This window comes from Mesoplodon densirostris, chromosome 2 (genome assembly GCF_025265405.1).
Source record: "Mesoplodon densirostris isolate mMesDen1 chromosome 2, mMesDen1 primary haplotype, whole genome shotgun sequence".
NCBI lineage: Eukaryota > Metazoa > Chordata > Mammalia > Artiodactyla > Ziphiidae > Mesoplodon > Mesoplodon densirostris.
The window spans coordinates 120932524-120947072 of record NC_082662.1 but is presented as its reverse complement, the minus strand read 5'-3'; the positions used below and the strand labels follow the sequence as shown (position 1 = coordinate 120947072).

Here is a 14549-nt window from a genome sequence, read left to right as displayed (position 1 = left end):
AGAGTTTGATACTTTCTGGCCTTACATTTAGGTCTTTAATCCATTTTGAGCTTATTTTTGTGTATGGTGTTAGGGAGTGTTCTAATCTCATACTTTTACATGTACCTGTCCAGTTTTTCCAGCACCACTTATTGAAGAGGCTGTCCTTTCTCCACTGTACATTCCTCCCTCCTTTATCAAAGATAAGGTGACCGTATGTGCGTGGGTTTATCTCTGGGCTTTCTGTCCTGTTCCATTGATCTATATTTCTGTTTTTGTGCCCGTACCATACTGTCTTGATTACTGTAGCTTTGTAGTATAGTCTGAAGTCAGGGAGTCTGATTCCTCCAGCTCCATTTTTCATTCTCAAGATTGCTTTGGCTGTTCGGGGTCTTTTGTGTTTCCATACAAATTGTGAATTTTTTTGCTCTAGTTCTGTGAAAAATGCCAGTGGTAGTTTGATAGGGATTGCATTGAATCTGTAGATTGCTTTGGGTAGTAGAGTCATTTTCACAATGTTGATTCCTCCAATCCAAGAACATGGTATATCTCTCCATCTATTTGTATCATCTTTAATTTCTTTCATCAGTGTCTTATAATTTTCTGCATACAGGCTTTTGTCTCCTTAGGTAGGTTTATTTCTAGATATTTTATTCTTTTTGTTGCAGTGGTAAATGGGAGTGTTTTCTTGATTTCACTTTCAGATTTTTCATCATTAGTGTATAGGAATACCGGAGATTTTTGTGCATTAATTTTGTATCCTGCTACTTTACCAAATTCATTGATTAGCTCTAGTAGTTTTCTGGTAGCATCTTTAGGAATCTCTATGTATAGTATCATGTCATCTGCAAACAATGACAGCTTTACTTCTTCTTTTCCGATTTGGATTCCTTTTATTTCCTTTTCTTCTCTGACTGCTGTGGCTAAAACTTCCAAAGCTATGTTGAATAAGAGTGGTGAGAGTGGGCAACCTTGTCTTGTTCCTGATCTTAGTGGAAATGCTCTCAGGTTTTCACCATTGAGGATGATGTTGGCTGTGGGTTTGTCATATATGGTTATCTATTTTAAATAGAGTAGTGTGTACACGTCAATCCCAAACTCTGAATTTATCTCTTCCCCCACCCTTCCCCCCGATAACCATAAGTTCATTCTCTGTGAGTCTGTTTCTATTTTGTAAATAAGTTCATTTGTATCCTTTTTTTTAGATTCCGCATATAAGCGATATCATATGATATTTGTCTTTCTCTGTCTGACTTATTTCACTTAGCATGATAATCTCCAGGTTCATCCATGTTGCTGCAGATGGCATTATTTCATTCTTTTTAGTGGCTGAGTAATATTCCATTGTCTGTACATATCACATCTTCTTTATCCATTCATCTGTCTTACACAGAGGATGTAAGCTTCTGCTTAAAGACTGGCCTGTAGGATTTTTCAAAAGAGCTGAAGTTCTTGCCTTTTATGTCTACTGCAGAAAAAAAAAAACACAGGGACATGGACACAGATATAAGTGCTTCTTCAAATACCAAGGGATGAAAAGAGGGGGTGGCACAGAGAGACGGGTGGCTGTTTAGGCAATGTGGAATCTTGGCAAGTTTTTTCAGGAATCGCTTTTAATCATGTATCACTGTCAAGTGCTTCTCTCAGGCTGCTGTTAGTGTGGGTGAGATTTCTTTTCTGGAACCTTCTCTGCAGACTTCCTGCCTGCCTGTGCCTGGCCGAGTAGGACTACATGTAGTCATCATTTAAATAAAAATCATTTGGCTGAAACCAACACAGACCACTGATTTGTTGCCTGTGAAAGGTTGCTTGCTGTTTACTGAGCCTGGCAATTTTGACTTTGAGCTGTCTGAGTGCTTTTAAATGGGGCTGCTTTTAAAAGGAACATCCTATCCCATGGTTTCTAAACCTGGTTTTGTAATACCCTAAAAGGTCCACCATATTCCTCAGGGGAATTGTAAAACTCTCAGAAAAATTCCCAAAACAAGCAAATTGGAATTAACTTTTGGCCAAAGCATAGTAGCTCTAGGACAGGAGAGGAAAAATGCCGTCAGTGATGAGAGCCAGGGCTCAGGAAGGGAAGGGGCGGGACAGGAGCGGTCACCATCCTTAGTGTCTCGGAGAGGTCTGCTCAGGCTACCGCAGAGGAAGAGGATGCTTGTGCCACGTTGCCAAGGCTTTGCAGAGTCCCATACTTTAAGGACTGCAACTCCTGTGTCATGTTTTAGAAGAGGCTGCTTTGGGGCGGGGGTGGGGAGTGGGAAGGAGCAGACAAAGAGGACAGTCAGGATGACAGCACTACCAGAGAGCCTGCCTCATGGTCGAACCTAGGCAATATGATTGGCTAAAGACTGTCTCCTTCACAAAGTAAACCACCTTAACAGTCCCCGAGGCCTGGCCAGCCACTGGCTGTGGTCACGAGATGGCCAGCCAGCCTGCCACATGTCAGCGGGCCTGGTCTGAGGCAGCCTGGTGCTGACACGGGCAGGGGCAGGGCTAGCCAGATCCTCCACGGCACCCAGCCTCGGGACCAAGAAGTGTCCCAGTTGGCTGCCCTGAGTCACTTGACAGGCAGCTTTCCCGACCCCCAACTCCACACACACACTCTGCTCTCAGTCTCTTTGCTGGGGCACCTCACCAGCCCCCTGCAACCACGAGGAACTTCAGTCAGAACACAGAGGCCCCTAGCCCTAGAAACAAGGCGAGAAAGTGCAGACATTCCTTGTAAATGGATAAGGAATAAAGTCTGTGCCTCTCTACAAGGATGAAGCATCCACTCCTAATTCACTCAGCCCCACGCTGTGCTGGCTGTGAAAGGCAGTGAGCTCTGATCACTTCCACAGAGGGGTCACCGTGAGGGGGATACGGGTGACTAAAGTGGCCAGGGCTGGCAAGCGGCAAGGTATGCAGTCCAGTGGAGACTGTCTTTGGTTCTGAGGGTGGAGCTCCATTTCCAAGTGTGGTCCCCAGGGCAGAGCCGACAGCATGAGCCTGTGCGGGCATGGGGGGTGGGAGGTCAGGGGGATTAAAGAACGCCCATCGTCCTGGCATACACAGGGCAACATAAGGGAGAGGAGCCTGCTGATGAAGGGAGTGGGACGTTGGGACTTATATCTAAAAGTGGTACAGGAGGTTCTAAGCGGGGGGACTATATTCAGATTTGTCAATTTAAGGAAAGTACTGGGTGCTGCTGGTGCACAGGTTCTGTAGGTTTTGGTCATGCAAAGGCAGATAAGGCAGCATCCCTGACCTGGAGTTGCCACAAGCTTGTATATGAGACGCATAAACACCATTTCAACTCAGGGTGGTGAGTGAATGCATAGGGTGCTTTGGGGTCAGAGACACTCTCTTCTGAAAAAAGAAGCTGACCTAGCTGTCTTGAGGGATGAGGAGAAAACAGCCAGGAAGGAAGGTAGCACTGCAGTGAGAAGGACCAGAGCCTGGCAAGAGCCCCAGGAGTGAACCAGTTTGGTCAGGGCCAACTACATTTTGTATAGCCTAGGGCAAAATGAAAACATAGAGCCCCTCGTTCAAAGAGCAGGAGAAAAGTACCATTGAAGGTAGTCAGTATAAAGCTGTTTCCTTTCTTCTCTGGCCTCTCTCTCTCACTTGGTTTTTTTCTTTGGATTTCATGCGATTGTAAGTAAAGGAACATTAAAAACTTGAGGGCTTCCCTGGTGGCGCAGTGATTAGGAGTCCACCTGCCGATGCGGGGGACGCGGGTTCGTGCCCCGGTCTGGGAAGATCCCACATGCCGCGGGGCGGCTGGGCCCATGGGCCATGGCCGCTGGGCCTGCACGTCCGGAGCCTGTGCTCCGCAGCGGGAGAGGCCGCAGCGGTGAGAGGCCCACGTACCACAAAAAAGAAAAAAAAAAAAAACTTGAATAGCATGAATTTTATCGTATTGTGCACTGCCAGTTTTCAATGCAAAGGTCAGATTATTTAACTCATGTGGAATCCACCAAAATGACAGTGGGTATGTATGTATGGTTCCTACATGCGTATGCATTTTGTGCCTAGCAGACCAGTGGAAACACTTACACAAAACTTAACTCATCTGTTTCTGTTTCACTTCTTAATATGAGTACACTTTACCAGCTTTTGTACACTCCCTACTTTTGGCTTACTGAGTAAGGAAGACTAAAAAGAAAAGGAACTATGAGTTGCCCTATCTTTCCCTTTTCTATCTATGTCATTTTCAGCATGAGTTGTTGGCTAATATGAGGAAATAACACAAGTAAGAAAGAATATGATAGGGTTATTTGGTTATTTATGCTTCTTAGAATACCACTGCCTTCTTTCTGTGTTCAAAACAAGTTCTGTTTCAAATGGAAATTGTGGCCTCTGGGGCTGTCGGATCCCACTTACTCAGTCATAGGGACAACACACCTGCCTTGTCTTCACTTTGAGTCTTGCTGGACTCCCATGCACAGTGGGTCCACCTGTGTTCACTGGGCATAGCAAATGCTGCAGAGGTGGAGGGAAAGGGCAGAGAGATGAAGAGGTGGGAGACAGCGACCAATGGGTATGTGGTGGAGGAGAGGGGGACATCAGGGAGGACCACAAGGCTCCTGGCTTGGTTAACGGTGTGCCATGCCTTTCTCCAGGACAGGAAGTACAGGAGGAAGAGGCTGTGAATTGAAGCAGATGAATTCCATTTTTTTTTTTTTTTTTTTTTTTGCGGTATGCGGGCCTCTCACCGTTGTGGCCTCTCCCGTTGCGGAGCACAGGCTCCGGACGCGCAGGCTCAGCAGCCATGGCTCACGGGCCCAGCCGCTCCGCGGCATGTGGGATCCTCCTGGACCGGGGCACGAACCCACATCCCCTGCATCGGCAGGTGGACCCTCCACCACTGCACCACCAGGGAAGGCCCGAATTCCATTTTTAATCCATTAAGTCTGAGGAATCAGGAGCACACACAGGAGAGAAATGTCTAGTAGGGGTTGGATGTCTGGTGCTCAGAAACAAACGCCGGGCTGTATAAGAGCTGAGTGTGCCCAGGGAACACAGGAAGAACAAGAAGATAAGGGGCTAAAAGTGGGGCTCTAAGGGGTAACATCTGAAAGGTGGGCAGAAAAGAGAACCAGCCAAAAGCAGCATGACCAGGGTGGTGAGTGGGGACAGGAGAGCAGGGTGTGAAAGCCCAGTGAGCGAGGGAGATGGGGGGAGGTGGGTGGGGGTTTCAGACAAAAGACAGGCTTGACTAGAATAAAAAGACCAGTGAGGGCTTCCCTGGTGGTGCAGTGGCTGAGAGTCTGCCTGTCGATGCAGGGGACACGGGTTCGTGCCCCGGTCTGGGAAGATCCCACATGCTGCGGAGATGCTGGGCCCGTGAGCCATGGCCGCTGAGCCTGTGCGTCCGGAGCCTGTGCTCCACAACAGGAGAGGCCACAACAGTGAGAGGCCCGTGTACTGCAAAAAAAAAAAAAAAAAGACCAGAGAGCATCCCTGATGGACAGTGTGTAAGCATTTAAGGCAGCCCTCATGGGAGGAGTTGAGGAGTGTGTGGGCTCCCCTGCACCCTGCAGGAGAGACCTGCTGCGTGAACACTGGAGAGCCCCAGAGGGCACGGGAGCCTCTTGTTTGCTGATTTCTTTGTATTAGATGGCAAGGTTTGAGCAGGTTTATATGCTGAGAAGAAGAGCCCCTACTTTTCAGACCCCGGGGACCTTTGATGCAGGGCCAACTGTCTCCCAGGACTATCGATGACTAAATGAGTTAATACATAGAGATGGCTTAGGAAGTGTTCCCTGTCACCATGCTTCGGGGGAACACTTCTAAGATGAGTTGCAGGCAGCACTCTCTTTTCTCTTCAGTGCCTTCAAACTATCTCCCTCCCTTCTCTCATTATCCTTGAAAAGGATTAGACATGCTGCGTCTTCTCTCCAAGGCTGACAGTTTGCTGCCTAGGGTGGGAGCCTCTGAATGGCCCCAGATTCTCAGACCTGGGTCTGGGCCTCGTGGTTTACTGATCTCCCTTGAACCTGTCTTCAAATGCTCTCAAACCACACTTGTCTGTCCCACTGTTCCTGCCTGTGCTGGACCACCCTGTGGGCTGCCGGCATTTGCTCTGAGGGCATGTGGAGATACAGCCTGAGGTCCTGGGTATCGGGACTTTGAAGCTGTAAGCTGGGACTCCCCTCCTCCTACAGAAATAAAGATGCCAGAAGCTGACTCCATCTGTATTAGTTTCCTATGCCTCCTGTAACAAATTACTACAAACTTAATGGCTTAAACAATAGAAATTTATTCTCTAACAGTTCTGGAGGCCTGAAGGCTGAAATGAGTCTTACAGGACTAAAATCAAGGTGTCAGAAGGCTGGTTCCTTCCTGAAGCTCCAAAGGATAGTCCATTTCTTGGCCTTTTCTAGCTTCAGGTGGCTGCCAGCATTCCTTGGCTTGTGGCCTCATCACTCCAATCTTTGCTTCCATCATCAGGTTGCCTCCTCTTCTGTAGTTAAATTTCCCTCTGCCTCCCTGTCATGAGGATACTTGTGATTGCAGTTAGGACCCACCTGGATAATACAAGATAGTCCCCCTATCGCAACATAGTCTCTTTTGCCATATAAGGTCACCTTCACAGGTTCCAGGGATTAGGACCTGGTTACCCTTGGAAGCCATTATTCAGCCTACCATACCATCATCAGAGTGCATTCTCCAAGCGCTCTTGTCAAGTAGGTAGGGCATATATTATACTTGTTTTACTGTGGAAGAAATTAAAGCTCTGTGACCTTTTAAAAGAAACACAGACTTTGGAGTCAGGGCCAAGACCAATGTCAGGCCTCTGTCTGCAAACCCGGGGCACATTCCATAGCCTCACGTTAAGCCCCTCTCATTGCAGAGCCTTAGTGCTGAGACAGGACCCTGCAGGGATTTGGGGGGCTGCCTGGGGCAATGCGGTACATCGAAACTTAGATGAGTCTTGGCTTCCAGGAGCTCATCTGCAGTTTCCATATCTGGGCAGGGAGGTGGCATAGCCATGGCAGAAACCCCTGGCCTCCCACAGCCATTTGTGGGGCTCTGGGCATGGGTTGGGGGCTGCCTCTCAGACAGGGAGTTGATGTCCTCCCTGGGCTTTTCCAGGGGAAGGGGGCACATAAAAATGCCCCTCCCTGGGGATGGCATGCTAGGGCTTACCTTAGTTCTAAGGAAGCACAGCTTCTCCACTGGCAAGCCAGGGCCCTGCTCAGTGCCAGGGAATGAGATATTTTCCATCAGACCTCTGTTGCCTGGGCTCAGCCAGAGCCATCTATTTTATTGTCTTGAGCAGATGAACTCAGATGTGGGGGAATGAGGCTTTGGCTGGTAGGCTCTGTTGTTTGTCTTACAGAGGCCAAAACCCTCTCCTCTCTGTCGGACCAGGACCTAATAAACCCCACACAGAGATGCCTGAACCCTGCCAATTGCACCCAACTGTGGGCCCTGCCTGAGAAACAATGTTTATCCTACTTTCAGACGCCTGGCTGCCCCAGGCCCGGGGCCAAGGGCACAGCGCCTGCCCTGTCCTGCCAGCTCAGACCGCTATGGGGGAGCAGAACGGATAGAACAGACTGCAACAATTTGGAAGTGGGCGTGGCCTGGAGTTTAGAGAACCCTGAATCTGAATTGTAGCCCCTTACTCTTTGGTTCCACGTGAATGTCAGGGACAAGTTACTCTCATCACTGTTGCCCATCTGTGCACCAGCCTTGATGGCAGTTGGGGGGTATTCTGCTGGTCCCAGCTGCCAGGAGGAGGAAGAGGAAGTTGTAAAGCCTGGATTAATCTGCTTCTCCCACTGCCCCCTCTGTTGTCCTCTTCCCATCTCCTTCATAACCCACTATGGCAGAGACAAAAAGAGCACATGCTCGCTGCAGTCACATGTTATTTCAGTATCATTCAGGGCCATGTTCAATAATAATACTGCATATTAAGCATGCAGGCAGGCTTTCAACTTGATTTAGAACCCAGCATGGTTCTAGTGGTCTTTTAGGACCTCTCATGGGCACCAGGTCTCTCCAAAGAGTCACTCAGGATGGCATTGCAGAGTTCTTGTCCCCTTAAAGCAGACTTGACCTTTCAAGGAGTCTCCTACAGCCAGAGTAAGCTCCTTATGTGGGAACTTGGTCCCCGGCCCCTCCAGTTTCCCAGAAGGGGGCCCTGGCATCCTACCCACAGAGGCATAGGCTTGAGGACAGCCCTCTAGGACCCAGAAGGTGGGCCTCAGGGACATGACATACACTACACAGTCAGGGCTGGTCTCTGCTGGTGACCTGGGCCAAGCCCCTTGGGGTAGCTCCGTGGCTGGTGAAGCTCCATGTTCCTGGTCATACCTGTAAAGTCCTCTCCTCTGGTCACACTTCTCATGCTGCCACGTATTCTTTCAAGTTTCAGAACATCTGCTCAGTGCCTGTGGCCTACCAGACACTGTGTATTCTGAGGACTGAGGACACAAAGGGGAAAACCACAGACCCTGCTCCCTGGGGTTTATGCTCTGGATGGGGGTGGGCTTTGAGTCAGGAGAGAGATGCACAAACACTGTTGAGACATAAGATGACATGTCCTGTAAGAGAGGTACATTCACAGTACTATGGGAGCAGGATAGAATCCAATAAAAGGCCAGAATGGTTATTCGGAGGAGGATGTGGTGGCAGAAAAGGGCATTGGAGCTTAGATCCTTGAGGGATGAGTTTGTAGGATTGAGAAGTAAGAGGACAGCAGGAGCAAAGCATGGTGGCATGAAAGTGGCCCAGGATGGTGACAGTAGATGGCTTCATAGGAGTAGAATATAGGAGCGATGAGAGGAATAGCAGGGGATGATGCTGAGAAAATGTCTGGCATCAGGTTGGCTATACAGGGTCATAAAAGCCTGCCGAGGAGTTCAGACTCCAGATGGCGGAGCCAGCAAGGGTTTTAGGGGCGGGGCGTTCTTCAATCATCCCAACCTCTCCATCCACCTCTCCTCCGTCAGGAAGGTGCAAGGACACCCTCTCCACAATCACGGGGCCAACCACGCAGAACACATACGGGCGGAATGAAGGGGCCTGGATGAAGGACCCCCTGGCCAAAGATGAGCGGATTTACGTAACCAATTATTACTATGGCAACACCCTGGTAGAGTTCCGGAACCTGGAGAACTTCAAACAAGGTACGTGATATGGGTCCACCTTAAGGGGGTTCCTCCTTCCCCACTGTCCTCTGTTTTAATCATGGCCAGATCTCTTGGGGTGGAGACAGTGGACAAGAAGAGCAACGCCTTCTTCTGATGGTAAAAGGACCTTCTCTGGTAGCGGGATGTCCCTCTTCCACACTCCTTCACATTCTCTGCTCTCTCATCTCTCAGCCCTGCCCCTCCTTCCCAGCCCCTGGGACATGGGACAACCTGGAGTCTGGTCCAGAAAACAGTAGTGATACATCCTCCCTTTCCCATGGCCCTTGACAGTTTACAAACCACGCTCACGTACATTAGCACTCTGGATCCTTGAAACAGCTCAGTGAGGGGAGTGGAAATCGTTATTTCTAAATGACAGATGAGGATGCTATACAGAACTAGAAAGTGGCAGAACCAAGACACAAACTGTGGGCTCCAGACCTCAAGCCAATGGCACGTCCCATCTCTCTGGGCTGCCCCCTCCCTGCCTGGCAGGTTGTCTCTGCACCGTTGCCCTCAAGCCTTCTGCCTTCTCACTGCCCACAGGTCGCTGGAGCAACTCCTACAAGCTCCCCTACAGCTGGATCGGCACAGGCCACGTGGTGTACAACGGTGCCTTCTACTACAACCGGGCCTTCACCCGCAACATCATCAAGTATGACCTGAAGCAGCGCTATGTGGCTGCCTGGGCCATGCTCCATGACGTGGCCTATGAGGAGGCCACGCCCTGGAGGTGGCAGGGCCACTCGGACGTGGACTTTGCTGTGGATGAGAATGGCCTGTGGCTCATCTACCCGGCCCTGGACGACGAGGGCTTCAGCCAGGAGGTCATCGTCCTGAGCAAGCTCAATGCCGTGGACCTGAGCACACACAAGGAGACCACATGGCGCACAGGGCTCCGGCGGAACTTCTACGGCAACTGCTTCGTCATCTGTGGGGTGCTGTACGCCGTGGACAGCTACAACCAGCGCAATGCCAACATCTCCTACGCCTTTGACACCCACACCAACACGCAGATCATCCCCAGGCTGCTGTTTGAGAATGAGTATTCCTACACCACCCAGATAGACTACAACCCCAAGGACCGCCTGCTCTACGCCTGGGACAATGGCCACCAGGTCACCTACCATGTCATCTTTGCCTACTGACACTACTGTTCCCAGAAGCAGAAGTGCAGACGGGCTACTGGCACCTTGTGTGTGTGTGTGTGTGTGCATGGGTGTGTGTATGTGGGTGTGTGTTGTTTAAAAAATATGTATTATTTTGTATAATATTGCCAATGTAAAATGACAATTTGGGTCTATTTTTTTTATACGGATTGTAGATCAATCCATACGTGTATGTGCTGGTCTCATCCTCCACGGTTTATATTTTTGTGCGAATGAACTTCTCCTTTTGACCAGTAACCACCTTCCTTCAAACCCTCAACCCCCTCCAGCTCCCACATCTCAATCTGAGAAGGTTTCTTCATCTGGGTCTTGCAGGCAGCTGGCACCAGAAGCAGGAGTGAAGGAGGCAAGAAAGAAGTGCTAAGGGGCGGGAAAAACTGTTTTATGTATTAGAGAAGTTTTTTCAAAAACCCAGAAAAAAATGCTTTTTTTTTAATAAAGAAGAAATTTAAAATCACCCCCCAGTGCGTTTTTGTTTAGCACTGATATGACTGCAGGGTTAGATCCCTCCCCCAGAAGGAGATGAGATCTGTGTTCCATAGAAATATCCTCATCCTGAGCTGCCCCAGGCAGCTCCTCTCCCCTCCTAGTGAGGGGCTTCCTTGTAGCAGCAGGAAAGGGGGTGTTAGAGATTTGGAATGAGCTGACCCCTACACTTGCTTTAATCTGGGGGCATTGATCCCTTCCCGTCTCTTCCACTGTCACACGAGCTTCCTTGCGCTGTTCTGCTTTTTTCTAGTCATTAACCAAGATATGGGAACCTGTTCATTCCTTAGTCCTCCTCCGTGTGGTCTGGTGGTTGGCACTGTTGAAAATACAAAGCTGAGTGTGACCTTGACCCTATACTTCTTAAAAAGCTTACAGTCCATCAAACAATCTTTCCCCTCCCCATAATCCTCTCCTCTGCCTCATCCTGAATGTTCACCTTCAGCCAGCCTTCCTTCCCAGCTTCCCCTCCAGGAGAAGGGCCTGGTTCTGAAACGAGGCCCTTGAGGGAAGTGTTTGCAGGATGGGAAGACCTGCTGTCCCTCCCCATGCACGGCCCGGCCCTGTGCAGTGCCTGTTGCCCACAGCTTGCCCTTTGCTCCACATTACACAAAACAGGAGACAGAAAAGTGGAAAAAAACCCGAATGGGCATCTCCTGAGTTTATGGATGGAGGGCAGAACCCAAGAATGACATGGGAAGACAAGCACATCGTGTCACCACACTGTCCCCACCCTCTCCACTCCCACCCCCATATGGGGAGCAGCTGCTGCCTGGTGAGTCCTTCTGCACAGACACTGTGCCCCTCCACGCTCCCCACTCAATCCCTGGGCTGCTTACTCCTCTCTGCACGGTGCGTGGCTTCCACGCCCACCCTGCTAGCAGCTTCCTCCACTTAGACTATTTCAAATAACAAATATCCAATGACTTCACTTTGTCTTGGGGCTGTTTGGGTCAAACTCTCCTGAGCAAGTGCAAGTGCCTGTCAGGCTTGGAGGCAGCAGCTGTTTAGAGGCAGATGGTATGTCCAGGGTTCGTAAAGGCTTTGGTGGATGATGGTGGTGGTAAAGCTGCCCGTGTCCAGAGGCCTTACCCGACCAGAGGAGCGAGAAAGCATTTCCTCCCTAGATCCTGGCCCTTCTGTCAGGCCCCAGTTGGAGACCACAGCAAAGTCAGCCTGAGCCTAAGGTCGGGCTGCTCCGAGGGAATGGGGTAAGCCAGCAGGAGAGTTGCTGGTGAGGAACTCACATCTTACGGAAAAGTTTATTTATCTATCCATCTACCCAGTCATTCATCCACCAACCCACCCATCCATCTATGTAAAGTGATATATTTACAGTTGCCAGATTCCCAGACCAGGGCTTGTCACCCAGGGCACACTCACCCCACCTGGGACCTCACTGCTGGGTGGTGCAGAGGCCAGGGCCGGATGTGTGCCTCTCTCCCACTTGTGCCTGCCCCACAGCTTACTCTCTTTGCTGCTGTCCATATGACACCAAGGCCTCCCAATCTGCCTACTCCTCAGGTTTCTGCACAAACCTCCTAAAAGGTGGGCTGCCCTGCCATGTCAAGAAAGGAAGTTCTCAGACTTACGTTTCCAGAGTGAGTGGCCTTCGATAATGGACCTCAGGAACAAGCAATCAGGGTCAGTAGGAAGTGGTCAGGGCTTGGTCAGGGCCCCAGCTGTCATGCAAAATAATTAGTTCTGGGAGGCCTGCCTCAAAAGTGCAGGTATAGGATCCCAGGCCATGAGCCACGTGCCCTGAAAAGCCAGAACCCAGGCTGAGGAGCCTCAAGGCAGGAGGGGCAGAGCAAGGGCCAGGCAGCAGTGTTGCCGAAGCCAAAGGAGTGACTGTCCTAACCGTCCATGGCCTGGATCCGTGGATCCCAGGACAGGTGGTCAGCAGGTAAGGAGGGCTGCCCTCCACCCCTCGGTGACTCTGGGATGAGGCTCCAACATGGAAACTCACGTGGCCGCTTACCCAAGGGTCAGTTTCCCTGCCCTGGCCCCTCAGAGCCTCCTCCTGGCCCCCTCTGTAGGTAGTCAGGAAACTCCCCCTGCTGGGAGAGCCAGGGGGCCATGAAGAACAGCCTCTGGGGATGCCAGGTGCAGCCTCTCTGGGCGATCTAATTGCCCTACGGCTGAACTGCCCTCTCGGGCCAGGTGAGGATCCTCTCCCCAGGTACCTCCCACACTCTGGAAGGAGGAAGCAGTGGAAGGGGTGACCTCAGGCCTGAAGCCGGGTGGTTGGAAACAGTTTCCCCGAGCACATCCAGGACTTCTCCAAGCAGCTTTCTCATCGTGGGTTTGAACTTTGGAAACATGAAGAATTAGAGAACAAGTTTCTCAGAAAGTTGAAGAGACGGAGCAACAGCCAGGTATGTACCCACCCTCCCTGGCCTTCTCCTCACCTGTGAAATGAGGGGGGATTTTCCAGCTCTCAGATTTGCTGAGGCTTCTCTGAGCTTTGTAACCTCGCACTGAACCTGAGGCATTTTAATCACTTGATACTGATGGGAAAATAGATTTACTTTTGTTTTCCTATTAAAGTTGTTTCCCAACAGTATCATTTTCAAAAGTGGAGAAAAATAAGACTAACCATTTATCCTACATTCTTTCTACCTTCATTTATTCATGTATACATGTATTCATTCAACAAATATTCATGGAGTCCCCCACTGGGGATCCTGAGTGACCAAGACAAAGTCCCTGACCTCAGAGAGCTTATATTCTGCAGCGGAAGAGAGAAAAGAAATAGATTTATATGTGATATGACAGGTGGCAATAAAATAAAGCAGGGAAAGGATATAGAGAAACACAGGTGGAAGAGAGGGAGTGGCTTTTTGTGTAGGCAGGTGAGAGAAAGCCTGTGTGATAGTGGGACATTTGGACAGAAGCAGAAGATAGCCAGGGCTGAGCATGCAGACCTCTGGAGGCTGGCAGCAGGGGACAGGACCAAGCAAAAGCCCTGCAGCGGTCCCGCTCAGCCGTATCAGCCCGGAGTCCCTCCAGGCACAAGGTGAGGCTGGCCAAAGCACCTACAACCAACCCAGCAACCTGGGCAGTGAGCAAGTTTATTCTGCAGCCGCTCGATATGCTAACTCACCTGAACACAATTGGGTGATGGCACGCAGGCCTTTTTCTCACTTGCTATCACCCAGTGAAGAGGGATGTCTGCTGGAGGAAGCTGGGTCTGGGTCCTGACTCCCCCAACTTGGCCTTCATGTGACCTCAGAAAAGGAGCACACACTGCCTACAAGGAGGGTAGGTGCACGGAAGATTCAAGCAAGGTAATGCAGGTAAAAGTAAGTGAAGAATATTAGCCAAAGTCCTTATTTAAATTTCTCAAGCAAGCTCCTCCTCTCGACTTCCCTGATAGTCTCCTGATCTCTGGGATATAAGCTTTGGGCTCCTTTCTTTTTTTTTTTTTTTTGCGGTACACGGGCCTCTCACTGTTGTGGGCTCTCCCGTTGCGGGACACAGGCTCCGGTCGCGCAGGCTCAGTGGCCATGGCTCACGGGCCCAGCCGCTCCGCAGCATGTGGGATCCTCCCGGACCGGGGCACGAACCCGTGTCCCCTGCATCGGCAGGCGGACTCTCAACCACTGCGCCACCAGGGAAGCCCTGGGCTCCTTTCTTAACTCCCCCTGACTCCACAAGATACTGTTCTTCCACCTGAGGCACTATGGGAGGCAGTGAGTACTTGTGGACAAATCTTGGCTCTTCCCTGTTCTGGCTGTGTGATCTTGGAAAAACTACTGAACTTCTCTGAGTCCTCAGTAATGGA

At 50.3% G+C, this 14549-nt stretch overlaps 1 protein-coding gene across 4 annotated transcripts in view; it reads left to right on the top strand.

The window, feature by feature from the left end:
* The window catches only part of OLFML2B (olfactomedin like 2B), a 41917-nt gene extending 31205 nt beyond the window's left edge, over positions 1-10712 (top strand). For all 4 annotated transcript variants that reach the window (XM_060090837.1, XM_060090836.1, XM_060090835.1 and 1 more), the window contains exons 7-8: positions 8928-9104; positions 9654-10712. In XM_060090837.1, coding sequence (XP_059946820.1) covers positions 8928-9104; positions 9654-10255 — 779 coding nt within the window. In that variant the 3' untranslated portion in view covers positions 10256-10712. The remainder of the gene's footprint in view (positions 1-8927; positions 9105-9653) is intronic.
* Positions 10713-14549: the final 3837 nt, after the last annotated feature.